This window comes from Coturnix japonica, chromosome 14, assembly GCF_001577835.2.
Source record: "Coturnix japonica isolate 7356 chromosome 14, Coturnix japonica 2.1, whole genome shotgun sequence".
NCBI classification, from domain to species: domain Eukaryota; kingdom Metazoa; phylum Chordata; class Aves; order Galliformes; family Phasianidae; genus Coturnix; species Coturnix japonica.
Window position 1 is genome coordinate 3,236,669 of NC_029529.1, and position 26,083 is coordinate 3,262,751.

At 49.3% G+C, this 26,083-nt stretch overlaps 2 protein-coding genes and 1 long non-coding RNA gene across 3 annotated transcripts; 1 reads left to right on the top strand and 2 right to left on the bottom strand.

The window, feature by feature from the left end:
- Nucleotides 1-543: 543 nt before the first annotated feature.
- Nucleotides 544-4,409, bottom strand: LOC107320798 (orexin receptor type 2-like). The gene has a single exon (XM_032447699.1). The coding sequence runs from the start codon at nt 4,179-4,181 to the stop codon at nt 2,853-2,855; it is 1,329 nt and encodes a 442-aa protein (XP_032303590.1). The 5' UTR covers nt 4,182-4,409; the 3' UTR covers nt 544-2,852.
- A 5,052-nt stretch (nt 4,410-9,461) lies between these two features.
- LOC107320800 lies at nt 9,462-20,752 on the top strand. Its single transcript, XR_001558375.2, has 3 exons — nt 9,462-9,574; nt 9,757-9,875; nt 19,975-20,752. It is a non-coding gene; the product is annotated as an uncharacterized LOC107320800 (long non-coding RNA).
- Nucleotides 12,743-17,085, bottom strand: GRIFIN (galectin-related inter-fiber protein). The gene is made up of 4 exons (XM_015877017.1): nt 16,959-17,085; nt 16,099-16,178; nt 15,853-16,015; nt 12,743-15,398 (listed from the first exon to the last, which is right to left on the bottom strand). Exons 1-4 carry the CDS (start codon nt 16,968-16,970, stop codon nt 15,234-15,236), a joined length of 420 nt encoding a protein of 139 aa, XP_015732503.1. The 5' UTR covers nt 16,971-17,085; the 3' UTR covers nt 12,743-15,233.
- Nucleotides 20,753-26,083: the final 5,331 nt, after the last annotated feature.

Genomic DNA, 26,083 nt, shown 5'->3' on the forward strand with positions numbered 1-26,083 from the left:
GTGTCTGCTCCCATTCCCCAAAGGGCCACGAGACCTTGAATGCCTATGAGTACATCCAGAATGAGGTGCATGCACGGCCTGGAGGACCTTCCATGTCTTTTCAGGCACAAATAGAAGGTGTTTTATCAGATGGGAGTGGGGGGAATTTGATTCCCAAGGAGCAGAGATTTCAGCGTGCATGAGATACACAGGCACTGCTGTGCTGCACAGCCTGGCTCAGGTTAATGGAATCACCAGCGGAGCTGCTCATGGGATGCAGCATCTTTTACATTGACGTCACCACTCCCCATTTACCCAAGGTGATGGCAGCCAAAATCCATCACTACCTGTCAGCTACTGGGTAAAAGGAGCTAGGGCTCTCTGAGTGGTTCTGCACAATGGGGCAGATTGCACTGGGATTGGCATCGGAGAAGGGAATAGGAAATAGGCTGGGGGAAACTGACCACTGGGCAGGAACAGTGGAGGGGTCTGGAGACATTCCTCTGCAGAACAAACAGGGGGGAAGCAGCTGGAGAAGGGGTGACAGAAGGAGACCAAGAGGAGTTCAACAGAGCAGTTTGTCTTTATTATAGGAAAAGGAACACCAAACGAGACTGAAAAACAGTACATTGAAGAGTGTGAAGAGATAACCCTGTGCAGCAGGAGGGGTATTTGTCACGGTGTGTCTTGGAGGTCTGTGCGGTTGGAAAAGGACCTGGGCATTTGCTGTCAGGAGAGAAAGGCATAGGAACCTTCAGGAGAACCTACAGCCCCACTGGGTCTCCATGGAGGGCAGAGAGACTTCCAGAGTGGGACCAAGGAGACAGATCATGAGCTGAGGGGGCAACAAAATTCCAATGGGAAGCTTTGTCAGTGTGGGTTTCTTGCATCACTGATGGCATCATTTGGTCCAGCCATTCTCAGAGCTGCCTGCCACATAGGGTGCAGCTGGGCCAGCATTTCCATGTCCCTTTCAGTACAATTTCTGTAGGACAGGATTAAACACATCCGTCAGGGCAAGGTGGGGAGGTCTCAGCACTGTCACATCTGGTCTGTGGGTGGCAGACATCTGTCCCCAGGACCTGTATCAAGCTGACGGTGCTCCTCAGCCCAACACATTGTGCCAGCCCTAAAAATGTGCCTTGAAAGAGGAAATAAAATCTTCACAGGTTTTCCTCCACAGCTGCTAAAACACCGAGCAGGGGGTACGCTCCTATATCACCTGCAGAAATGCAGATGATCTCATCTGCCAGAACACATAAAAGACATTCCTCACGCAAAATAAAGCTGGCTGTTGTAATTTCTTTCTCCTTCACACAAAGAGGGAATACAAATTGCGGATGGTGCTGCATTAAAAAGGAACCTCTTGTTTTCTGAGCAGATAATTAGCAATGTAAAATGTTTGTTAACAATCATTAAAGAGGTGGAAATCCTGCTGGCTAGAATGGCTATTTTTTGACCTCTATTATTTAATTCTTTTGTGTAAGCACAAGGTGCCCTAAAAGGCAGGAGGATTTGCTCTGTGACCTGTATTTCCCCAGACATCATTCCATTTTTCAGCAGTAAGAAAGCTCACAGTCTTACAAACTCCCATGAGATGCAGACCCCATCCTGGGCTGCCCAATGCCTTCTCCCTGCAGCTCCCACCTGGAGCTCAGCACCGTGGCATTGACGTTTCCACAACCCCTTATGCGCAGCCCTGTATAGACACAGAGCAGGGGCTGATCTGTGTTCCTTCCATCCTTGTGGGTCACAGCTCACTCCTTTTCCCTCTCACCTGTTGCCTGGCCTGGTGTGTTTTCATTCTGAGATCTTTGAGAGAAATATTTCCTTACCAATACAGATGTTTGTTGCAATAGGGCTCCTACGCTTTAGTGAGGTCTTTCAATGCTAACCTAATAAAAATACAGTGTTTATTTATGAAGACCTTTTTCAAAAGACATGATGGAAGAAATAGGTTTTAACCTACTTCTGATCCTCAGGAAGAGAAAGAACTTTGATTCTTGCCTTCCCAGACAAATTGCATTGCATTATTTGCTTCTGATTTTATTAGCTATAAAACACTTTCTATTTTTATTTTCACATGCCAGTGACTTTGTTCGGTACGGACATAGCTGAGAAAGAGCTGGTTTTTCAAGTGCAAATCATGTTAATAGAAGCCCAGTTCTTTCCACTCCGTGCACAGGAACATAGCTGTAAGAACAAGAGAGCCAATACCCAACAAATATTTTCCTACTGCATTTTCTACATCACCTCCAAGGCTACATTCTCCCTTCTCAATTTCCAAATGTGGAGTGGCAATGGTTGCTTCAGCACTTCTGGCACCGTCTCTTCACATCAGGAGAATTTATTTGCATGGTATAGTGAAACAATATGGTCAGGCAATGAAATCTCAAGTGACAAAGCATGTGAAATCCCTCACTAATTTTTTATGATACTGTTCCTAGCGTTTCTTCACTATTTGTGACGACAACTGACATCTTTGCAGCAGAGTGCCTGCCCTGGCTTTGCTATCAGCACAGGATGAGCAGCAGCAAGCAATCAAATCACTGCTGTATCCCAGTGCCTCTGCTGTTTTGTTCGGAGATGGAGCTGCAGAGGAGAGCCCCCCCATTGGGGAGCTGCTCTGCCTGTGTAACAGGTTGTGCAGCTGGTTGTCCCCAGTGGAAATCATTTGTCTTAAAACTTGATCTGTGTTAAAATATATTTTCCACATGTTCTTCTCTTCTTTCCCTGCCTGGATTTTTGAGCTGGTGGTGGGAGTGCTTAGAAGAAAGTGGGTTTTTTTCCATCATTAAAGTATCTGGTTCATAAAGATCTTTTAAGAGTCCTTAAATGCAGAGGAGGAAATGAGGTGCACTTCCTGAGCAGAATCATAAGGAAGTGTTCTCACTAGAGACAGTGTTCAGAGGTGGGTGCTGGCAAGGCTTCAAGTGTCCACACTTATTCTTAGTGCCAGGGTCTCCCTGGGCCCTCCTGCCCATGGTAGGTGTGGCAGAGTGCCCTTTCCTGGCAGGCTCCATTGGGCTCTGATAAGAGAACAGCTCTGGGACTGAGGAACGGGTTGTCCCTTCGGACAGAGAGAAGTTAAAGAGAGAGATCATTCTTTGGTGGTATTTGCTCTTCATTTCCTTGGCTGATCTGTAGAGGTTCCCAACAAAACAATAGCATATAGGGTTGAGGCTGGAATTGTTGAGGCCAAGCCACTGGGCAAAAGGTCTGAGCTGCAGGATCCAAGGAGAAGGAGTCACATCCTGCAAAGACTTGGGGATGTTGAAATCGATCCAGATGTCCATCAGGTAGACGGGCAGCCAGGAGATGGCGAACAACAGGACCAAGGCCACCACCATCTGGGCGACCTTCTTGCGAATCTTCAGTCTGGAGGCTGGCAGCGAGCGGTTCAGGGCACTGCTCTCCTTCAGCTGGCTGCTGCGACTCCACAGTCGGCGTACTGTCAGGAAGCAGATGACCATGTTGAACAGGACGGGCAGGCAGTAAAGGGCACAGAAAAGCAGAAAGTTATAGGCTTGCTTGAGCCTCTCCTGAGGCCAAATCTCCCTGCAGATGGAGAACACCAGGGGCAAGCCCTCCACTACCCCAATCTCATCCCGTCTGTTCATGAAGATGAGGGGCATGCATATTCCCGAGGACAGCAGCCACACCACCAGGATGGCGCTGAGGATCCTCTTCTGGGTGAAGAAGGAGCGGGCATTGAGTGGGTTGTGCACACTGTAGTAGCGGTTCACGCTGATGACGGTCAGACTGAGGACGCTGGCAGAGACAGAAACAGCCTGGATGAAGGGCACAGCCCGGCAGAGGAAGTCCCCGTACACCCAGGCTTTGTAGATGAGGTTGCCCACGGTGATGGGCATGCAGACACACACCACCATGAGGTCGCACACTGCCAGGTTGATGAGGAGGCTGCGGGTGGCACTCAGGCTGGACACCCGGCTCCGGCGCTTTCGCGTCAGCACCCTGATGGACATGATGTTCCCCACAAAGCCCACCACGAAGGACACGAGGTACATCGCAGTCAGGCTGATGGTAATGGGCTCCTTGGCGAAGAGGAACAGCATCTCCTCCAGCTCTTCCCAGCCCAGCTCCTGGCTCCCATTCCAGAGCCCGCCCTGGGTCTGGTTCTCTTCCTGCCACAGTTGGAGCAGACTGGGGGGGGCACCGGGGGTAGGGGGAGAGGAATTCATGGCTGAGCCCCCCCGGGGGCTAACAGGGCAGAGCCTGCCACGCTGCTCTGAGCACTCCGAGCATGTTTACCTGGGACCGTGCCTGCAAGAGAGGGTGCATAGAGAAGGGGTGAGCGAGCTGCTGCCCCGATATTTTCCTTTCCCGGGGAAATCGCCTGTCAGAGATGGCTTCTCGGTAACTTAGTTGAGCCGCTAAGAGCAGGCGGCACGCGTAGCACAGCGCGGCTCTGCGGGCACCGGCTCCGTGCTTGGCCGCAGGGGGACGGGACGAGGACGGCGGGCACCGCATCCCCCCGGGGAGCAGCCCCAGCCGCACCGGTACCCGCTCGCCCTCCAGGTAAAGTTGCACACCCCGCTCTACCGGCCCCAAACAACGGCTGTCCCTGCAGCCCCGCTGCCCCGCGGTTCTCCCGGTTCTCCCCTCCCGGTTCTGCCCCGGTCCCGCATCGCGGTGCGGTGGCACTCACCGAGCGTAGGGCCGGGATCCTCCCGCTCAGCCGGCCGTTCCGCCGTGTGCTGATAGCACAGGACCCGAGGGCTCACACACACACACACACACACGCACTCACTCTCGCTCTCATACACACGCACCCGGACACACGCACCAGCAGCGCTGCGCTCCCGGCGCCCGCTCCGCGCACGGCGGCACCCGCGTCCCTCTGCGCTGACACGCACACACGGAGCCCCGCACACGCACGGAGCACACGCAGCCCTCCTTCAGTCCGTCCTGAAAGCTGCAACACCCCCACCTCCCCCCCGCACACTTCTGCGTTGTTGCACACCACCCTGCGTGCAGACCCCTCTGCAGACTCCTCATCCATCACATGCACTCCCAGCACTCACGCAGGTTTGTAGATCCCCTGCACTTATACAGACACTCTACACGCATACTATGCACCCTAACCTTGTCACACTTCCATACATGCACCTTTCTACACGTACCTCACAACCCTCTTTGCACGTACAACCTCTGCACACACGTATTACCCCTGCCTGCACACCTCCTCCCTTTGTACTCCCCAGTCACACTCGCCTTGCTCATGCAAGCACTGCTCACCCTTTGCACTCCCTCTTCGCACCCACACACACGCATCCTTTGCACCCCCTCTTGCACGGACATTCCCATGTCCTCTGCTGGGATTGCTGGCTGGGTCTGAGCTGTGCCAGGCTGTCCTGGGCCATGCCGAGCCAAGCAATGCCATGCCGTGCTAACTTATGCCGAACCGAACCGAGCAGTGCCAGCCTCCCCTCCCCTCCCGGCTCCCGGTGCCCGGGCCGTGGTGCTGAATGGACAGCTCCTCCGAAGGGTCGGGGCGGGCGTGGACCGTCTCCCCCGGGACCTTCTCCTCTCCCGTGTGCTCCCTGACCTTCAGAACAAGGCAGCGATGCACACAGGCACTTTTGCACCTACTTCTAGCATGAGACCAAATCCACGCTCCTTTTGTGCCCTCTCACAGAAGCCAACAGCCTGTGGTTAACGCCGTATCATGTCTTGGTGGGAAAGCACTTGAGCAAGGAGCGCTCAGGAAGAAACACAGCTTTGTGTCTTTTTCTTGCACTGGAAGAATGTTCCATAGGAAATATCACCTGACAAAGTTGAAGGGCTACGTTGGGGAACAAAGTTTGTTTGTTAAATGAAGCTTTAGACTTGGGGGTTAATCAGATGATGCCAGTGAATCACTGAAGAAAATGTTTGACAAGAGGAACCAATACTTCTGCCTAAGGAGTTTATTTTATATTTTCTTTCATTACTTTCTCTGAGAGAGGACGAGGTAACAAACACAGGCCGAGTGGAAGCTGTTTGTCACTGAGTGGTGAATGCCCTTGATTTCAGTGGGAAATTCTCCATCCATTTTAGTCTATTTATATGAATGAAGAAAGTAAATATTTTTGGTCAGCCTGACGTGAAGTGAAAGAAACATCAGCAGTGGAACAACACTGGGTGGGGGAATGTGATCAGCATATAAAGCTCTTCTGCATTAGAATGCGTTTGCTTTAGGCATGTGACTGTTTATTCCCTTATAGTTTTTTGTATGTGTATTTATAGATCTTCAGAGACAAACAACTTCTATAAACTAATTACAGCGTGTTGCCCAGAGCACAAGGTACACATTATTCTATGCAGTGAATTGTCCAGATACTCACATGGATACCAAAAATCAGCTGCAATTTCACAGCTGCTCCACAACCAAATTGATCTACTGCAAACAGGCAACAATAGAGGCCAGGTTGAAGCTAGCAATTGGAAACCTCCATGCACCCAATTCCTTGCCAGCCACTGCCCAGCCTTCTAAAGCAGACTTGTCATTACATGCAGAAAACAACAGAATGAAGGTGTTTAAGTCAACAGATTTAGAAGGGTATTAACAGATTGCAAGAGAGGAGAGCAAAGAAAGGTACTGGGACTCTTTAAACATCTTTTGTTAAGGTTATTGCTTTGCAATTGATCAATCTAATAAATGCAGGTAACATTACTGTTCTTTTTCCTCATGCACTTTATTTGTAACCTACATGATTTACTGCTAAGGAACCTCTAGGCTAGATTACTGAGTTAATCAGTGGTTCAATATAATTAGGATAAATCTGCTTTTGCATCCATTGGCACAGCTCACAAGTGCCAAGTCATCTCTAACAGCAAATCACAAATCTATATGCTGTATACAGAAGTTAGAGAGGACAAGGTCATTAATTATATATAACAGGTTCATTGACTACAAGAAGTTCAAAGTCACTAGGTAGCTTAAGATGGGGAATCTCCAGCAAAACCAAAATGCCATAATCTTTTCACACTGGTTCCCTTCTTACAGAATGGCTTGGAGTAAAAGCTAAAGGAAGCCCACTGGAAACAGAAGCCATCCTTCAACAGCAAGGGCAACGGACTGGACTCTGATTGTACAGCAGAGTGCAATCAGAAATAACCCACTGGTCTCACCAGAGTTACAGCTGTGAAGATCTGACCTGAGAGGAGGAGTGAGTCAGCCACTCTGGGGCTTTGCCAGAATCTCAGAAAAACTCACAGCAGCTCCCAGTCCTGGCACGTCTGCCCAAACCTGCTCTGCTCACTCCACGTCACAGTCCCAGAGTGGGGTAAATTTAGCATAGCTGTCTCAGCACAAACCTCCCTGCTTCCACTGCAGCTTGAGCAGGATCTGTGCTGATATGTTCTGACTGTGCCAGACCCAAGAAATGGTGTATATTAGAGAAATCCTGAGGCTTTTCCAGCTTGTACTGGTGATCAGATGGTCTGGTTCCTCGTGAGTGTGAAAATAGAGAAATTCCACAGCAGCTCATGTGCCTTCCTCGTGTAAACCTTTCTCCCTGATGAGTACAGGGAGGGTGTTTGGGCAGCTGGACTTCGAGAAAAGACAGTGAGCTGGGAAATACTAGTGCCAGTGAAATCAATTCCATTTCGTTTTACTGGAAGGAGCTGGTCGGATTGCTCATGAAAAGCACTGGATAAAACCCAGAGTGATTCATCTCTGCCACTTGCTCCTCCTATCTCTTTGGCACAGAGTTGGGAGCACTATGTGGAAGGGAGCCCTTACACCTGCTCGTGCTGCCTACACTCCTTGCTGCCATCCATGGGTCACTGTGACTCCTGTGCATTTCTAATGCTTGATGTTCATGTTAATGATGCTGAAACCTATCTCTCTGTCTCTTTTACCATCAGGACAAAGCAGCAGTGTCACTGTTTGCTACCGTATATTAGACAAAAAATTGTCCATCCTCCTCTGGCACACTTTCTTCCAAGAGGAAAACTCCCCACATCCCCAGCACTGTCAGTTTGCACCGAATCACAGAATTTTGGGGACATGTGAGCCGAGATTGCCGCTCCCTCTGCTGGTGGCTGCTCTGAACCAGTGGCAAAGCTGCTCCAGCATCAGTTTTGGTGGGCACACACTTTTCAGGCACTATGGCCCAGGTCCTCAGCATCGCTCTGACGTGGAGTTCACTGGTGTCAGCACGTTGACGTGGGTGTAGAGGCAGGAAAAGATGAGAGGCACCAAGACAAGGCACAAAAGATGTCAAGTGCACTTCAGAATATTTGAAACTACAATTGCAAAACAAATAAGAACAACTGGGAATTGATGTTTATTGTTTGTAATTACTCTAAGGAGAGAGAAAACCTTTCTTCTCTCATTGTTCTTCCCCCCTCAATCAAAGAATGAAATGTTTAAGCTATTTCTAGGGTCCTTTTGAGGATTTTAAATGAGGAATGTGTGCATTTTTTCTGCCTGGGAATATTCACTGCTGTCTGTTTTCATAAACAGATACGTGCCAACTTCTTTATCTTCTGTCCTTGTTATTGGAAGCCTCTTAGATTGAGTGCTTCAGAAATGTAGTGGCTGAAATGAAAAGATAATTTTGTACAGAAGAATTTGTCTGATATGATGTGCGCTCACTCAGGAACAATGAAACACCATTTTGGCATAAGTGTGATTGAAAATCCATCTTTCTGCTATCTTTGCTTTTGATTTGTACAGAAGAACAAACAAGAAGCAAACTGGGGAGTACAGGGCTGAATGTACCCCCGATGGGACCCTGTTTAAAATAAAACCCTGTCTCATTAAAAGGAGAGTCAGTGAATGGAGATGAGAGATGTGAGGCGCTGCACAGGTTGCCCAGAGCAGTGGTGGTGCCCTATCTTTGCAGACACCCAAGGTTAGGGGATGGGATGGGATCTGAGCACTGTTGGAGCTGTGGGTGTCCCTGTGCATTGCAGCGAGTGGGACCAGATGGCCTTTAGGGGTCCCTTCCAGCTCAAACGATTCTGTGATTCTACGTACTGCACAGCAAAGTGGTTTTTATGGGATATCAGTGCCGTGAATCCCTAGTTCATAGCCCAAGGAATTTTCTCCTTGCTCACATTTTTTGTTGAGGTCTTTTTCTTTTGCTCAGAAAAGACAACATCAATCCTTATGAAAAATTAGGATCAGCCTGAAAGCAAAACCCAAATTAAGCAGATTTGGCTAATTGTGGAAATCTGCTGATCTGATCAGGTTTGTGAGTCTCCATTTCAGCCTGTTTTGGTCAAAGCAGTTTGCCAGTGCAGCTGCTGAGAGGATGGGCAGATAAAAACTATACCAGAGCAGAGGCTGCTGAGACAGTCTGTCCTTACACCTGAATGCTGCCAGAGCTGCACAAAAGCACTGCTTTCCCAGTGCTCAGTAGCTGGGTACAACAAGATAAGAAAGAGCTCTTTACGTGACAGAGCTTTCTTGGCCCCATCAGCTGATTGCCAGCTGGGGGAAGTCTGACAAAGGCTTTAAATTTGCCACAGTTTGCCTTTCTCAGCTGCAGCTGCTTACAGAAGCTGTGGAGAAAAGCATGGGGGCAGGAAGGAAAGGCACTGAGAAAAGCACTCGCAGGACCCACAGCTGACAGCAGAGCAGGTAAAGGTTTTAGAGAACACGATAGCAGGGAGCTTGTCTGTCTGAACACAGGGATTCACTCTTGGCTGGTGTGGCTGGGATTAGGTTTCAGGGAGATTTAGAGCTTGAGCACTTTTGAAACATGGACTTGGCCATCCGGTGGTGCCCCTGAAAATAAGCTTTCCTCTATTTTGTGTTCATAGCTAGGAAGCTTTTAGGATTCCTACTGTGTGGGTTCAGAGGGAGATGAGCTGGGAAGTGGGGAGAGGTGACATCGTGGCTCTGAATCCTCTCCAGCAATCTGCTCTAACATTCTGACAAGGTAAGAAAAATATCTGTGAGCTTCTATTTATCTTGGGCAGCCTTTTTAGAGGAATATCACTACTAGAGTCATACAAAATCAGTCAGAGGCTCTGAGCATTGGTTAAGCTCTGTCAGGATCAGCTGCATACTCTTTTTTTTCTCTCTAGTAATAATGCATAACCTTTCATTGTGCAGTGACTCATCTGGAACGACTTGGGCAATTCACTGCTCCCTCACCACCACTGACCACGTTTGTCTCTCTGATTCCAGTGCGTGCTCACAGCACAAAGTGACTTCAGGAAATGAATTATGACAGTAGATAGAGTTTAGTGCAGAGGCTGAGGTCGGGAGGTGAAATAGCTGCACCTCAGTCTTACTCCCATTCTACAAAACCAGCAAGCTCGTGTGCAATAAATCACACAGCAATCGCTAAACCTTGCTTAGGAGAGGTGGCTTATCAAGGAGGGAGAAGAATGAAGGGATGCTTATGGCTCTTTGGCCGTTGTTTAGGATGAAGCAAGATGTAAAGAAGTTAGAGAAATAGTGATTAGCAGCTGAGACAATAGCAGTGATACTTACATACAGGTGAATGGAAGACTCATTAGCTCAGCTCATTAAGACAAGGGGTTGGCTTGTCTGTACAACCTGGGTTGTGTTGCAGATCATAGGGGGGGTCCAGTGTGGAGTTTGTTACTGTATTAAGGCAGATTCTCACATGTCAGAAAGTCCCAGCCAAGCTAAGACATAAGCTACATGGCTAGGCCGTGAGCTGCAGAGTGAGAGCACTTGGCTGGAGGCAAAAGCACCTGGTTGATCCCTTTTCCTCCCTGCTCTTTTTCCACCACATGCCTTGGTTTTCTCACGTCTATAAGGGTGTTATGACACATCCTTCTCTTTCTAGTTTGAATCTCTACAGTTGCTCTATGAGACCCAGCCAGGCAACACAGGTTGAGGTGCGGCAGGGAAAGCCATCTAATCTCCGTTGGCTCTTGTGCTCTGGGGGAGTCAGAGTTTTGGCTGGCTCTATTCTTGCAGCTTGAAGGCATAACATGATAGATTGCATTCAGCTCTAGCAAGAGGGTCTTGAACAGACTGCAGAACAGGAAGGTCAGCAAATTCATAAGTAGGGTTAATTTCTGTCACCCTTTTCTCATGCAGTGGAGTTATGCAATAACGCATCTGTCAAGTAAAGCAATACCATCATCTTCCTATACTTTAACCTCTATAGCAGATCCTTGCTTCCAGGAAATAAACTCTTTGCTGCCTGAATTTAATGTCTGTAGCTTGATACCTGCTGCTATGTGTGCAAGATCAGAGCTGAGATATGCTCCTGTCTGAGCTGGCTCTGTATGGAGGTGGTGTGTGAGTTAGTGACTTCATGAAGCTCCATTTAAATGCAGTACAAGAAACATTTCTCTGTTTTCCTGTGGTCTGGCCTTGCACAGTGCCTTGGAGTTCTCCCAGTTAGAACAGAGCTGCTATTCCTCCTTTCTTCTTGTTCTATTTATTTGTTATGAACTCTTCAGGAAAACCGAATTCTTGTTCTGTGTGTTCCCCAGCCCTTCTGGCACGCATCTATGATTCCTGAGCATTCAAGGAGTTTGACAGCCCACATGTTGAATAAGCACTCTCTTAGGTAAGGGCTCAGAGATGTGAAGAAGAAAGTCGTGGCTTGTAATTCTGCTCTTGCTAGCGGCTGTGCGTGTGGCAGTATGCTGGGAGAACTGATGCCTTGGGGAGGTATGAAGTGCTGTAGATGTGGGCTGGTCATTGAGCTGCACCACTGCACAACTGCATTGAATCAGTGGCAAGGAGCAACACTCCACACAGCTCTGCCCTCCTTCAGGGGATGCTCATGGAAGCACTGAAACGGCAGAAAACTTATCTGTCAGCTAAACAGTTTTCAAGGACCCTTCTGCCTCACTTCACCAGGGCTGCCCTCCAGCCATGGCTGCATAGCTAAACCACCAAAGTTGTTTTTTGTATAAACATTAAGTCAGAAAGCAAATGGGAAGGAGATGCAACCTGCATGGCATTTTCCCTTTTCATTCTTTCCTAGGCATCTTTCTCGCTGTATTGGCACTCTGCATCATCCTGGAGCAGGACCCAGTGTCTAATATTTGTGTGTCCTTTGCTAAGGTTGACAGAGACAGCGTCACTCAGCCTGATGTGTCCAGGCTGCTGCCCTGCTGATTCGATGTGACTGTCACTGACGTGGGAGCCTTTGGCTCACCAGCCCATGAGGAAATCACTGGTGCTGCCGCCAGGGTACGTGACGATTGCCAACAGTGTCAGCAGCACCGAGGAGTGCTCGCTAATTGTGCACCATCAGATGCTCCACAGGAGATCTGCAGCCCTGAGATGCTGCCAGAAGAGCCCTTGGCCCTGAGAGTTCTGGTGGAGCTCAAGCACGAGGGATTATGAGCCTATTTTCCCTCCTGTTGATCTGGGGACAGGCCAGAGCAGTTCACTGAGCTCTGCAAATCCAGACCAAATGAGGAACATAAGTGGGAATGGGAGAGCTCATCTCTGGGGTCACAGCCTCTCCTGACTTTGCCTCCTGAGGGGCATCTCTCCCTGGTGTCCCTCCCTGGTTGCTGTGAGCAGTAAAGGCAGCAGCTTCTGCTTTGTAAGCAGAACCAATAAGACAGTCCCCATCCCCTCCTGCAGTAACTTCTCTCTCTGGAAGCATACAAACCTGTGCTGCTTGGCCGCAACAAAAGTACTGAGCTTGGACTTTATACTGGGCTCCAAGTTGAGATGTGGGAGGAGGACAAGCAAGTTCTCTCTGATCAGCTCAATCCCAGCACGCAGTGCCTTTGTGTGGTGCTGATGTATCAACCTTCTCTTAAGAGTTTAACTGATCATCCTCATGGTGTAGCTTTGTTTTTTTTTTCCCTGGAGTTTTTCCTTAAGGGGCAGATGAGGGTGAAGGAACTGGAGAACATTTCCCCCAACCAGCCAGCCCTGCAGCTTTCCTTGCAGAGATGCTCTGTATCTCCCTAGAACGACATTGCTCCAAAAACCCCTTTGCCCTTGGGACTGTTTTGACTGGAGGAGGCAGCAGATAAAAGCCCTGCAGTAGTGCTGTGGATGTGTCAGGAGAGAGATTGGTCTTGCTCAGTGTGGATGGTAACACAGTGAGAGCTGCTGCCGGCACCAGCTATTGGGAAGGTGCTTGCAGATATGGCACAATCCCCACTGCTGCCTGATTTGGTTTGGCATCTCTTGATTTGTTTGTACTTGAAATATTTTTGCTCTGTTTGTCCCAGGTCCTTTGTGCTGCTTCTAGGGAGAGAAATGAAATTGTGGTGTATTACTGCAGCGGTGGCTGTAAATGGATTTTGCAGCTATGTAGGTACAAAGTATTAGCCTCATAAATTGTTTCATCACTTTTCCTCTGTGAAAAATGATCTGTCTATCAACCCCCAAACAGGCATGAATAAAAAGAACAATTTCCTTCAACTGCAGTTCAGCATTATCAGAAGTATGACACAGAGATCCCAACAGGACTATTTTTACCTGCATTTGTGTCTGTCTTACTGAAGGGATGGCTGTAGGAGTGAAGTGTGTAGAGCCCTTGAGCAGCATCATAACTACAATTTAAAGCAGATCCTGGCAACCATTTTGTCTCAGTGGTGATGGATTTATTCCAAAGGAAGTCTCACCATCTCCAAGCTCTCCCAAATTGCCACCAAGACAGTTGTCATTCCCAGATGGTAATTTCTGCTCTCTTTGGGGGGGAGACGTACTGGTTGGGACTATTTTGAGTTCCCATTGCACCGTGAGAACAGGCTCAGTTCCAGTTGGTGTTTTTTTATGGTCTGGAAGAAAATTGTGAACTCTTCAGCAGCCTCATAAATGTCAGCTTTGTGGCATCCTGTGTTGTGGTTGGCTATGTGGTCACCTCTTCTTTGTAAGTCCTTGAGACTATAAATAGAGGAAAAAGTTGGGAAGGGCCAATTTAAGCACTGGAGTGCATCTATGGCCTTTGGTGATCCCATTCAAAGACAAGGATGGGTCAGGGCTGCTTTGTTACCAAGTGTCACTGTCCTGAAGTAAGGGACTGGCAAGGCTAGACTGTCTGTGTTATTGCTTGCCATCAGGAATGTGGTCTGTCTTCTGAGAAACAAAGGAGAGATTTGGGGGCAGCTGTAATTGCATTTTTGGAGTGAGTTCCTGTTCAGATTTAACACTGTGACATTATGCTTTCAGTGAGTGCAATTAAAACAGTAAAAATAACATCATCTTTGCACGCAGTGGCTCGGTCAAGAAAACAGAGTAATTCCCTCTTCTAGGAAGAGGGAACAGTAAAAAGAACAGGGTGTAAAGCAGAAGTGGACTGTATTGAAAGGCAAAGAGGAGAAAATGAAAGTAGGCAGGGCAAGGGGGAAAATCAGAACATCTACAGGAAAAGTTGCAGTTTGTTCATTGTGAGCTCACAGGTTTCTGGATACTGGCTTCTGAAGATGTTCTTTTGTTTTTGGAGTCCAGCTGCATCTCTGTTGCGTGCTGAGAGGCCCATGTTCCTTCTAGTGTCCTGATGAGCTTTACCCTTTTCTGACCCAATACACCACTCCCAGGATCTGTCTCACAAGGCTGGGGTTGGCAGGACACAGGCTGAGCAAACATCCCTATGGAACGTATCTTCTGGAAATATATTGCAAGTTGCATCTTATCACTTTGGCCTACGTAGTTAGGACTTCATTAGCCCTCAGAGCAAAAGGGCAGTGTTTTCCCAGCGCAGAGTAAACCAACCCCCAACCTGTGTTCTCCTGCCCCAGGCACTCACTGTTGTTCATACTGCACGCCTATAGGTTTGCAGGGAATAAATAACTCAATTGATCTGCCCAGTAAGGGATGTTTCAGCAGGGATTTCCTTGTTGGATTTTATTGGCAAATACAGTGATATTTCAACCCTGCTCCTGCAGCGAAGCTGCCCCTTTGCATTGATAACATCCATACTCATTGCATCCCTTGCCATGGGGCTAGCTGAGGAATAGCTCTAATTTGCCTCCTACTCTTGGGCAAATGCAATTTCTAGGGCAGTATTAAAATATCCAGGCTATTCAAGGCAGATTTCAATGTGCAGCAATGATCTGTCAGTCTCTCTAACAGCGAAGATAAGAGTATTGTGCACTTTAGGGCACAGGGGCAGGGCTTCAATGATCTGGGCTACAGCTAACAGCATGGCTGGGTGCTGCTATAGTGCTGTGGCATGCAACGGCTGTAACCATCATTTCTACTGCATGGAGATATGCTGCAGCTCTCTGGCTGGTGGTGGCATGGGGTGGGTGGGGATGTGGAAGATGTGGCTCCCAGCTGGACCAGGAACTTAAGGGGGGGGTTGCTGGTGGGACTATCCCAACTCCCTTTGCTAGTAAAGGCCTCTTTTGATGATTTCCACCGAAGAAATGTCAATATCATTGAGAATCTGCAGCTTGGTGATGGATGAAAGCTGTTTTTGCCGATGTTTGTACTGCAGGATTTTGTTTTCATCAATGAAAATGTGGAAATAGTCGTGGTCAGAATAGATTTCAACCTGAAAGAGAGACTGTGTTACATTCATGAGGTGGATACATCCTCCCCAGACCTCACTGCTGTCACATTGGTGAGCACTCAGATCAAGCAATGTGCACCCAAATCCTCCCCCAGCTGACACATGCACTGGTCATTTCTTTGGGCAAAGGAAAAGAATAATAGAATGTTTAGTTTTGTAATTGCAGAAACTGGTGACAATGCAAAGCTTGAAACTGATGACAAATGCACCAGGGATTACTGCTGGAGCTGTGGGTGTCTGCACCAGAGCTGGCTATAAATCATCAGCAAAATAGTGGGTACAAAAGAAATACTGACAGGAGGCAGATTCAGAAAGGGGACCTCACTTGGTACATTACTGGCTGGAAAGGTGAAGGCAGATCCTTGAGGGCCACCCTGATATTGGCTGGGATGTTCCTACCCCATCCAAGTATGTCCATGGGGTGACCCAGGGCTACCTGGAACGGTTCCTTGGCTTCGAAGGGGAAGGTTTTGTTCACCTCCTCCTTCCCCCAGTGGTTGGCAAGGAAGGAGTTGCAGACAATTCTGGAGCTGGCGAAGCGGGGGTTAAAGTGGAAAGCGATCTGATCTCCGGGATGACTGAGGAAATTAATTTCAAACCTATAACAGTGAGAGAAAGGGATGCAGAGGGCCATGGAGCAGTACTGCTGTCCTAGGGGAGCTGCGAGCATAGCTGTACTCACATGCTGGTGCTGGAGCTGGTTTCACCCTTGACCACGACGCTCCAGCCAGGACACATCCCCTCTGGGTACAGAGCCTCGAACTGCAGCCCAGAGGTGATGGCAAAGCAGGGCACAGGGGGGATTAGCACATCAGAACCCATTCCCAGCCATTGCTCCATATCTCTGATCTTCTTCCCCTCTACCCCCTTTGCACATACCCTCTGCTCCAGCCTATTTCTCACTCCTAATTAAGCTCTGAGCCTCAAGATCTTCCCTTCCTCTCAGGATTTTCTTTTCTATTTGTCACCCAGCTCTTTACAGAAGGCCTCAGAGCAGAAACCCTACCTGGCATGAACCCACCTGTTTATTCTCCCTGCCTGGACAATGCAAAAATCTGTGGAAACCTCAGCAGAAAACTTTGTGATGCTTTGAAGCAGCACGTGAAAGGCAGGGAATGACAGAGGAGCAGGGTAATGTGACATCCAGCCCATCCCCATCAGTGTTACATTGATGACTTCCCAAGATCTGTCTGATCCCATCCCACCAGCTTCCTCCCCACCCCCCCGAATCTTCAATGTTAAATGTGCATAGAACGAGCTAGAAAATATTCCTTGTTGAATAATTCATAGTTTTATTAAATAACTCATCTTAATAAGAAGGGCTTGCCATTTCATCTCACTTTTCTTAGCACTCCTTATGATCTTGCATTTCTGGGCATTGCCCTCTTCTAAACTCACTGGAAAAAATCTCCCCAGCTTTGGCAGCTCCTTTCTGGGCTCTCTCTTCCCATGGCTCAGAGCTTTCACACCCCTCCCCTTTCTCTGTCTCCATTTCCAGTGCATTTTTGGGTTGTGCAGGTTAAGCACATCCCCAGCACTTACCCGCAGTGCCATCCTGCTCTCCTGCTCAGTGCCACGGGGTGTGAGTGTGCAGCCACAGAGAGCAAGGGCGGGGGGGGTTCTATATAGGGCTGTCAGGCAGGGATTAGTGGAGGCAGCAGACTGAGGTCACTTTTTAGTGCTGGGTGATGGGGAGCAGCAAATCCTGTTCCCCAGACAGGGTCAGCCCACTCATCCACTGAGCATCCTGAGCTGTGATGTGGTGGAGGCAGGGTGGGAGCAACAGGGCACAAAGCAAGAATGAGAGGGGGGGGGGGGTCCCAAAGCTGGAGGAGATAACAGCAGCCCTGTCTGCTGCAAAGTCTGTACCAGCTTTTTCTTTTTTATGTTTTCCTTTTATTTTATTTTATGTATTTGTACCCCAGAGCTCCAGGCTGAAAGGAGCTGATGGCAGCTCTGTCCCAGCCTGTGTGGGGCCAGCAGGTTTGGGATGCCACTGTGCTGAGCTCAGAGATGTTCCCTTCCCTGCTGAAAACAAAGTAGGGATTTGGGAGTGGGATGAGAGAGCTTTTGTTGGATATTTCCTGGTGTGGAAAGGCACCAAGAAGCAGGCTGTGATGAAATGAATGTTGATAGATACTAGAGATGGGAGTTTGCATCAGCATGTGTTAGTGTATGGTTGGGCAAAGCTGTGCCAGGGAAGAGAAGGGTTGTTGTGCACCCATTTTCACAGGGTCAGTGCACTGAAAGCATGTCCTTTCCACCCCTTCTAGCCTGGGAGGCTGTGGTTCTCCCTGGATGGTCCTACAGGAATCCCTGGCTTTTGTGGTTGAAACTCCTTGTGTTATCAGCCATGTTGCTGATGTTATTTAATCTGTTTGCTTTGTTTCCAGCAGATAAGCAGAATGAGAGCTGCTATCCCAGGCCCCGGTGCCCTTGGCAGATAACTTAAAACTCAGTCCAACAGGCATCTAAGCCAAGAGCCTCTCCTGGGGCTGAAAAACCAAGTCTCAGGCTGTTTTGCCCCTTTGGTCTCCTGCAAAAGTAAAATGCTAGTGGTGAGGAAATGTGCTGGGAGCACTGGACTTCAGATGGCAGCACTGGGAAGTGCTGAGGGACATGGCATGGTGTCACAGTGGGGATGGGTTGGATTTGGATTTGGCAATCTTAGAGTTCTTTTCCAACCATAATGATTCTATTTTATGATTCAGTGAAGGTGGTGAGGAGGCAGGGGATGCTATGCAGAGAGGCAGCAGCAAAGCAAATAGCAGCTCCTTTCTGTGCCCAATGCCCACCTCACCCCTCCAGCTCAGGCACCAGCACAAGTCAAAGCTTTGGTTTTGTCTTTTGAAATCAAGCACTGCCCACAGATCTGCAGCTGTCCTGGCAGGGTGATGTCCCAGCTGAGCACTGTGACAGCTCCCACTGCAGCTGCCACGAGCAGCAGCATCAAGTGCTGAGCTCACTGCCCTGCTGCTCACAGTGATGCTTGGCCAAGCAGTGCTGGAGTTGTGGCTTTCTGCAGGGCTGCCCTGCAGGAGAACAAAAAGCAGAAGAAATATTTTTGGAGAGGTGGGTGAACTCTTGACGATGGAGAGGGTTCTAATGCTCTGCTTTCGGGGGTAGCAACTTTGGAGATGCTCAGTGCTCCCTGAAATTCAGTTTGAGTCCTTTTGGTGAGAGCAAACACAGCAAATGATGCCCAAATAGGGGCTGGTTGTACAGGTGTGCCTTGTTTGCCTTCTGCCTGTTGTGCCATTCCTGGGAGCCATCATCACCTCTGCTTAGCAAGGGGGAAGGGAGTGGGAACACGTCTAAAGTCAGCTGTTGGAGGTGGGCGGTTGGCTCTCAGTGGCATCTCTTTTCCCAGGCACACTGACTGCGTGCTGCTGGGTTACGGCAAAGAAAAACATGGCACAGAAAGTGAGCTGATGGTCTGACAGCTTGGTTAGCTGCAGGGGCTCTTCGTTAGCGTGACACTGTGGTGATTATCAAATCTCTTATTAGCAGACCCGCTCACGCATTTGTCAGCCATTTGGTTGTACAACAGGCAGTGTTTGCACCTATCCCTAAGCCGTTACAATCCTTGTCCTGCTCTCGGTCATTTGTCCCCAGGCCCTTCTCCTGCTGTTCATGGAGTGACAGAAGTGCTCAGCGAGGAGCCCGGCGCTGTGCTTCCCACGGGGATTTTCACACAAATCTCCCCCGTGAGAAACCGATTGCGTGTCTGCAAGTGCAGTTATCTCCATTAGTCTGTAGAGGTCTCCAAAAGCACAGGATGTACTTTCAGGACCTGAGTGCATTCCTTGCCTCTAAGTTCAATACACCGATATCCTCTGTTCACACAGACTGCGCTGCAGATGATGCTTTGGTTTCTGATACCTGCTTGGATTTTACTGTGAGCTCCTGTAGGACTGTGGTGTCCATCCCACGATTAACTATTGTGTGGCCCTATGTCCTATTAACATCCAACCCTATGTGTACTCATGCATATATATATACACATATATATATATATATATAGCAGCTGGGAAACCTCAGTGATACACACCTACTGGTGGCTCACAGATCAGCCCACATGCCCCAATATACACCAACAAGGCATTGGACTGGTGCATGCAGGGCTGCTCTGGTACGTAGTGCTGGGTTGCAGCCAGAGCCGTGCTCCTCTGTCCCATTGCTGCTCAGGGATGGGGAAAGTTAGGAGCCAACCTTAGTAATACCCTTGAGGTTATTAGCACAGGGAGCCTCCAGGCCTGAAGCCTTAAGGAACAAGCAACAGTTAACCTAGGAGTTGTGTATTTTTTGGTATGGGTGGATGCAGGAGGCCAGGTGTGGCCATATTTGCTCCACCAAATAGGTAGCATCTCATGTCTCCTTTTTCATTTCTTATTCTGTCCAATGAGCCCGTAGCTGTGTCAGGGCTGGGGTTGTGTCCTCCCTGTGCGGGCAGCCGTGTGGTTGGGGATAACTGTGCTTTGAGCATCTCCACCCTATTGCCTGCTTTACAGCCTCTGCTACCGCTGTGCTTCTGCTCTCGCTACATTGTAATTTGTAGGACCTGCCAGAAGAGGGCTGGAGACTCCGGGCAGATCCCTGAGACGGATGATAACCGTCAGACAAACAGTGCACGAGTCTGATGCCAGCGCAGCCTGATGCAACACCTCTGTGCCTCTGCTCCAGGATGTGCTGTGCCCTGCAGCCCGTACCTCTCCTTGCAGCTCTTTATACAGACCGCTGTCTCTCTGAAAGCGCCCTGCAGAGTGAGCTCAGCCTACAAAAATCACAAAGAAAGAAAAACTTCACACCCTGCAAGGTGACAAGAGACACGGGAAAGCTCACACCCACCGGCACACGCTGCCTGTGCCCGGCCCTGTGAAGTGTCAGCTCCAGCACCGGCCCTAACGAGCTGCTGAGGTGTTGGGTCCCACCCTGTGTCTGTTTATCTGTGCCTTGTTGTAGTGGCAGTGTGTCCCACGGTCCTCTTGTCTGGGGAAGGGACGTGGTGCTCCTCCAGCATGGCTGCAGCTCTTGATTATGAGCTTCTGTTTGCAGGCATGTGAGTGATGGCACAAATCTCTGCCTCTCTGTGCATGGCAGTGCCACTCCTCACTGTGCCATGCACTGTGGGAGTGCAGCTGAGGCCAAGGCCTCCTGCTCCCTCCTCGGGACTTCCCTCTTCCCTTTGAGGAGTGGGGATGAAAGGCGGCACGGTGGAAGCATGAAGCTCGCCTGGTTTATTTTACTTATAACTGGCGTCTGCTTGAAAGGAAGCCAGCCCTATCAGCTCCAGCACCACCAGGTTAAATGAGTAAATGAAAGAGGAGTTTTGCGTATGATCTGGAGCTCGAGTTTGCTCTTATATGGGCATCCCACCAGGCACTGCTTGCTGGTACCTTCCTGCTTGTGGTGGGGGATGCTCAGGCTTCAGCAGTGAGCCAGGGATCTGTCTATGTGACAAGCAGGAGGCACAAAGGGTGGATAAGCTCAGGCTGCAGCCACCTCCATTCCCCTGGCCCAGACTGGCTGCATACTGTGGCCCTGCAGGGCATGGCTGTTCTGTCAGAAAGCAAGGCTTGGTGTGGGGTGTTGTTTACCACCCAGGGTTCCTTGAACCAATATTTGATCATCTGTAAGTATTCATCCTGCTGCGTTTGCTGGAATCTGATTTATCCCTTCCAAACTCGCCAGGGAGACACCTGCCTCCCTCTCCCCAGGATGGATGGGGAGGAGCAGAGCTGGTGCAGGGCCCCTGTGGTTCCCCATGTCAGAGTGTGGGTGCTGTGTGTGGCCCCCATGGGTTCTCTGACTCATGGCTAAAGCAATGACAGAGCTCTGGGATGGAGAGGGGAGAAGTGTGAGCCCTCCCTGCTCCGCTCCAATCTGGCTGCGGGGAATTTCTGCTTCCTTGGGATGGAGTCAGGTTTGACAAAGCCCTTTCCATCCCCTGCAGCCTCATCAAAAAGTATTGCCAATCCAGAAGCACTTCCCAGGTGAGATGAGGCTTCGAGGGCCAGGTTTCCTTGGTCTAAGCGGCTCTGTTTTGGTGCTGAGTGATTTACTGCCCTAAAATGCTGGGGGAGGAGGCACAACAGTGGAGGGGCTGCAGCTTGGCTGCAGGCTTTCACTCCCACAAGTAACAGCATGAAGGCCTCTTGCTAATGCTCCCCCTGCAAGCCCCATGCCAGCTCCTTGGACAAGGACCCGCGTGGCAACAGGCCTGAGCATGGCACAGGCAGCCACGTTCCATGTATCATCAAAGGCTGCATTCCTCCCCGGGAGCAGCGCGTGGGATGGAGCCGCAGTCGTGTGCCTGCAGCTGCTGCTGGGGAGGAGGCAGAGGAGGGGAAAGCCTGGAGCTGGGTGCAAGGAGGGAGCTGACCTGTGTGGTTTGTGTATAACATCAGACACAGGTGCATCTATTGAACTGGAGCTCAGGGAGCTCTTGGCAGGTTCCATGTGGATGGTTTGGGTGTGGGGGTGTTGGGATGTGTGGAGCCCATCAGCTCTTTGCAAGGGTTTTTGGCATACAGAATCACAATGATATGCTGAGATCACACAGGCATTCCCATCCTCACATTTGAAACCTTGACAACAACTTTCTGAGACGCAGAATCCATCCCAGCGCCTGGAGTGATGGGGGGAATGAAACATGGAAGATGAATGCACAGAAGTGCATTTTTGGCTTTGCAGGCCCTTCTGAAGGCAATCAATACCTGCAAGACTCCAGACATATCTGCCTGTCCACCAAGACAGCAAACCCTGAGCTTGGAGTCTTGGTCCTCCCCACGTGAGCTGTGACCTCCGCTGCATGGGGCTGGCACTGTGCTCATACAGCAAACTGTGAGGCAGCTGGGAGGAGGATGCAGCTTTCTGCTATTTTGGAGAGCAGGGAGGAAGAGGAAGGGCTGCTGACAAAGACTGAAACTCAAAAAATGACGATGGTGACAAAAATCCTTCTCCCATTTGGGGAACCAAGTATATTTGTTTCCTGATGTGATCAGGATAGCTCAAACAGAGAGGCACATTCACGTCATTGACTTGCAACATCTCAGGTTGGGTGGGTTTTGGGCATGGAGCAAAGCCAACCAGTCCCACTCCCTCCTGACCCACACAGGGGCTGGGGAACCTCTTCAGTAAAATACCTAAACCCTAAGCCTTAATTCTTTCTCTCCTCTCCCCCAGTAGCCTTTAGCTGTGCCACCATGCAGGGCTTCCCTCTAGCTCTGTTTGTTGTTGTTTATCCTGCTGCCCACCCCAGCCCACTCAGGAGCTCTGCTTCCCTCTGCCCCTTCCTGCAGAGAGACTCCCTCACTCTGCTCCAGCTCCTCATCTGCAGACAGCAAAGTTGTTCTTCTTGAGATGAACAATAAGACAGTCAGTGCCCCAGGGAGCCTGTGGTCAAGGCAAGGAGATGCCATGTCATTTGGTTTCTTCTTTATTTTCATATTGGCTTTTATAGCTGCAGATGGGCTCCAGCCACAAATCCAGCTCCCAGTGCCTTGGGTGGAGGCTGCTGATTCAGTCCCTCTCTATTTCTGGTGTTGAGCTTATATGTAATTTATTCCTATGCAGTTACAGTTATATAGCTGTGCAGAGCATGAGAATTTCAGTGGGGACGTGAGGGGTGGTTTATGAGTGAACCATTAGTGTGTGTGAGATTTCAGTGACAAGAAGAGTTGTAAACTGGTAACAAGGGCACAGTGCTGGGAGATGCCTCATGCCCTGTGAAGGGGTTCATCCAGGGAAGGCTGAGGCTCACCGCAGACCTACCCACATCCTGACTGCAATGTCCCAGCTCATAGAGCTGAGCTGCAGAGAGGGGCTGAAGGTCCATCTGCTTGGAGCTCAGGAGAAGGAAAGGTTTGGGAGCTGAGGATGTACATGCAAATCTTCCTTGTGCTGCACTCAGCTGCACTCCCACCAAAGCTGATGGTGAGCTTCCCAACCTGATGTAGGGACGAGGCAAACAGGGAGATGTCCATCAGCCATGGCCAGGGCATAGCTCCAATGGATGGGATGGAAGAGTGGCAGCAGGATTCCACCCTCAATCTCCACAAGCATCTGGGATAGCTCTGATCTGCCTGAGCACTTTATCGATCCTACTTTATACTCAGTGCAGAATGTAGCCTGGGGAGAGGTTACCAGATCATGACTCTGCTCCTCACACCCTCTGCATTCCCTCCTCTTTCAGATCTGGCTGAGAGGAATCCTACTTTGTTTTTCTGTTTTTTTTTTTTCTTTCTTTCTTTTTTTTTTTTCTTTTCTGGAGTTTTTACCAAACTCTGAAACATCTGGAACAGCTCATGGAGCTGGAGAGGATTGTAACGCTGAGAGTGGAAATAGGGTCATGGAAACGGAGGCACCCCGTTGGATTAATGCTCGAGAGCAACACTTGGGAAGGCTTCAGGTCAAAGCCTCACCCCCTCCCTCAAAAAAGGAAAAGAGTTGGAAAAATTTTGGTGAGACCTTGGGAGATTGTCCTGCCTGCCTCCAGGTCCTGCTTATGGGGTCTGTGCCTGGGGGATGTTTCTGGACCCATTGTGCCCAGTGCCCATTGGTACCCATTGTCTTTGTGCATGGACGTGGCACTCTGCTGTTTAGGTCTCCGAGCTCCAACGTTTTCTCTTATGTGGCAAAATGGCAGGAGGTCGAGAAAGAAGTCAGAATCTGAAAAGGGCAATAGGGCCCCTGGGGTTATTTAGAGCCTGCCAGCTTGACATCCATCAAGGCTGACATACTGAGAGAGCTTTGAGAGAAAGCAATGTGAAGTTAATTAAAGGAAGGGTGTGACTGATGCCAGTCCCAGCAGATGATGAAAATAGATCTCTGCTAAATTCTTCATTTCTGCAGGGCTAGGATTTGGGCTGATAAAGATGATACTGTCAGTGCAACTGGCCTGGTTGCATGGTTTGATTTGGTGTCTGGCTGTGGTACAGATGGAGCCGAAGTGGAGCCTACCACTTACATTGATACACAGATTGATAAACACCGGTGATGTAAAACCACCACAGCATGCTGATGGGAGGCCAAGTATGGCTGCCTGTGGGCTACAAAATGCTGCTGCCAGGGGGAAATGTGGTCACACAGCTACTTTTCCAGCAGGGCTGTACAGAAACTGGCTCTTGAGCCTCCCCATCTCTACCTGTTTGGTGGAAAAAATTAAACCCTTTAGGTCATATTTGTAAATGGCTGTTAGAGGGTAAGCCAGCTTGCTGCAAGCCAAAAAGTGCTGTTCTTTTTTTGTACAACCACAGAGAGTTCTACACCTAGGAGTGAAAAGGGAAGATATATTTATAGAATAGGACAACCTCAAAATGAATCTAAAACTGTGAAAACTATGGCAGAACTGTGGGTTTTGGCCTTATTTTAGTGGGACAATCCCTAAAACGATTTCTGTGTTCCCCTAAAGAGGAGCCAGGTTCCTGGAGTGCCCATGTGTGTGGCTGCAAAGCACTGCAGCAGCTCCATGCACGCTGCTGGACTTTGCTGTAGCAGTGGGTTCGTCTGATGGGTTTAAATGGAAACCTGGACACCCTGCTCCTCTGCCATGAAACCTAAAACTCTGCAGGGCATTGCCACCTGCCAGCCCACAGCAGGACGAGAAGGGAGCCCCGCTGATGGCCTCAGGCTTTTCCCATCCAGGCGAGAAAACAAGCTGTGAATAAAGTAAACATGTCACTGAAGTATTTTCCCTTTCAGATGGGTTGATTTTTTTCTGGGCTCTAAGAAAGGACACGAGGAAGCTGCCTGCAAACAGAGTGCACCAACCCTGCCTTCACAAATGTCTGAATAACGTTTATTGTTGCAGTACAAGTTATTCCACAACAAACTAAAGATTGACTGTAAAAAAAATGGTATCTCTGGGCTCTACCAGATGTGATGCCGTCATGTTTCCTGCTATCTTACTCAGCTCTAAGCCCCAGCAGTCATTTTCAGTGACAGTGCTGAGCCAGGCTGTTCCTGGGCCAAACCTTTGCAGATCTGGTCATATTGCAAGTCCATATGTGTGACCTGAATCACACTCCGCAGATGCTTGTGTGATTCCACCATATAAATATGGGTGCCATTCACTGTGCCCCTTGCTTAGCCCACAGACGGGTCATTGTTTATGTAGGTCCTCCTCAATGTGCCTTTGTTATTGTACTCTCTCACATTTCCTGCATTTGAACCCCTTATCACAGCCTTGCCCCAGGAATATGTGCTCAGGCGGGTGCGTTTTATGGGCTGATAAGCTTCTATACCAGCAGCTTTATTGACGGGATGTCTGGAATCAAGAGGTGGGGATCCTGCACTTGGATGGGGGCAGGGAGTTGAGAAGCTTTGTGCCCACTTTCCCCTGGGATGGATCCCCATCCATCTCCCTTCCCTCACCTCAGCCTCAGCAGTCCTCACTGCAGCCCTCAAACCTCTGCTGAGCTCTTCTCTTGGCAGCAGTTTGCATTGGATTTTTGTTGGGTTTTTTTAAGCATTAGTTTAGAAATAGGACGTGGCCAATAATGCCTTCGCCAGGTGCTCACTCCCTCTACGCTTTTGCTTGGAGCGTGCCTTTGTGTGCGTGTGTGCATACAAGCGACCAACAATGATTAAAGAACTTTAATAGTCCCATGACTGAACTATAATAGGAAAAACCTGCATCCTTCCTGCCAGCTCCTAGTATAAGGAGA

Excerpts from the sequence above, each read along its gene's own strand:
- LOC107320798 (XM_032447699.1), bottom strand. The coding sequence starts at position 4,181 with ATGAATTCCTCTCCCCCTACCCCCGGTGCCCCCCCCAGTCTGCTCCAA.
- GRIFIN (XM_015877017.1), bottom strand. Across the intron at positions 16,016-16,098 it reads ACCAGCTCCAGCACCAGCAT|GTTTGAAATTAATTTCCTCA; the intron begins GTGAGTACAGCT and ends TCACTGTTATAG. Across the intron at positions 15,399-15,852 it reads AAGCCAAGGAACCGTTCCAG|GTTGAAATCTATTCTGACCA; the intron begins GTAGCCCTGGGT and ends TCTCTCTTTCAG.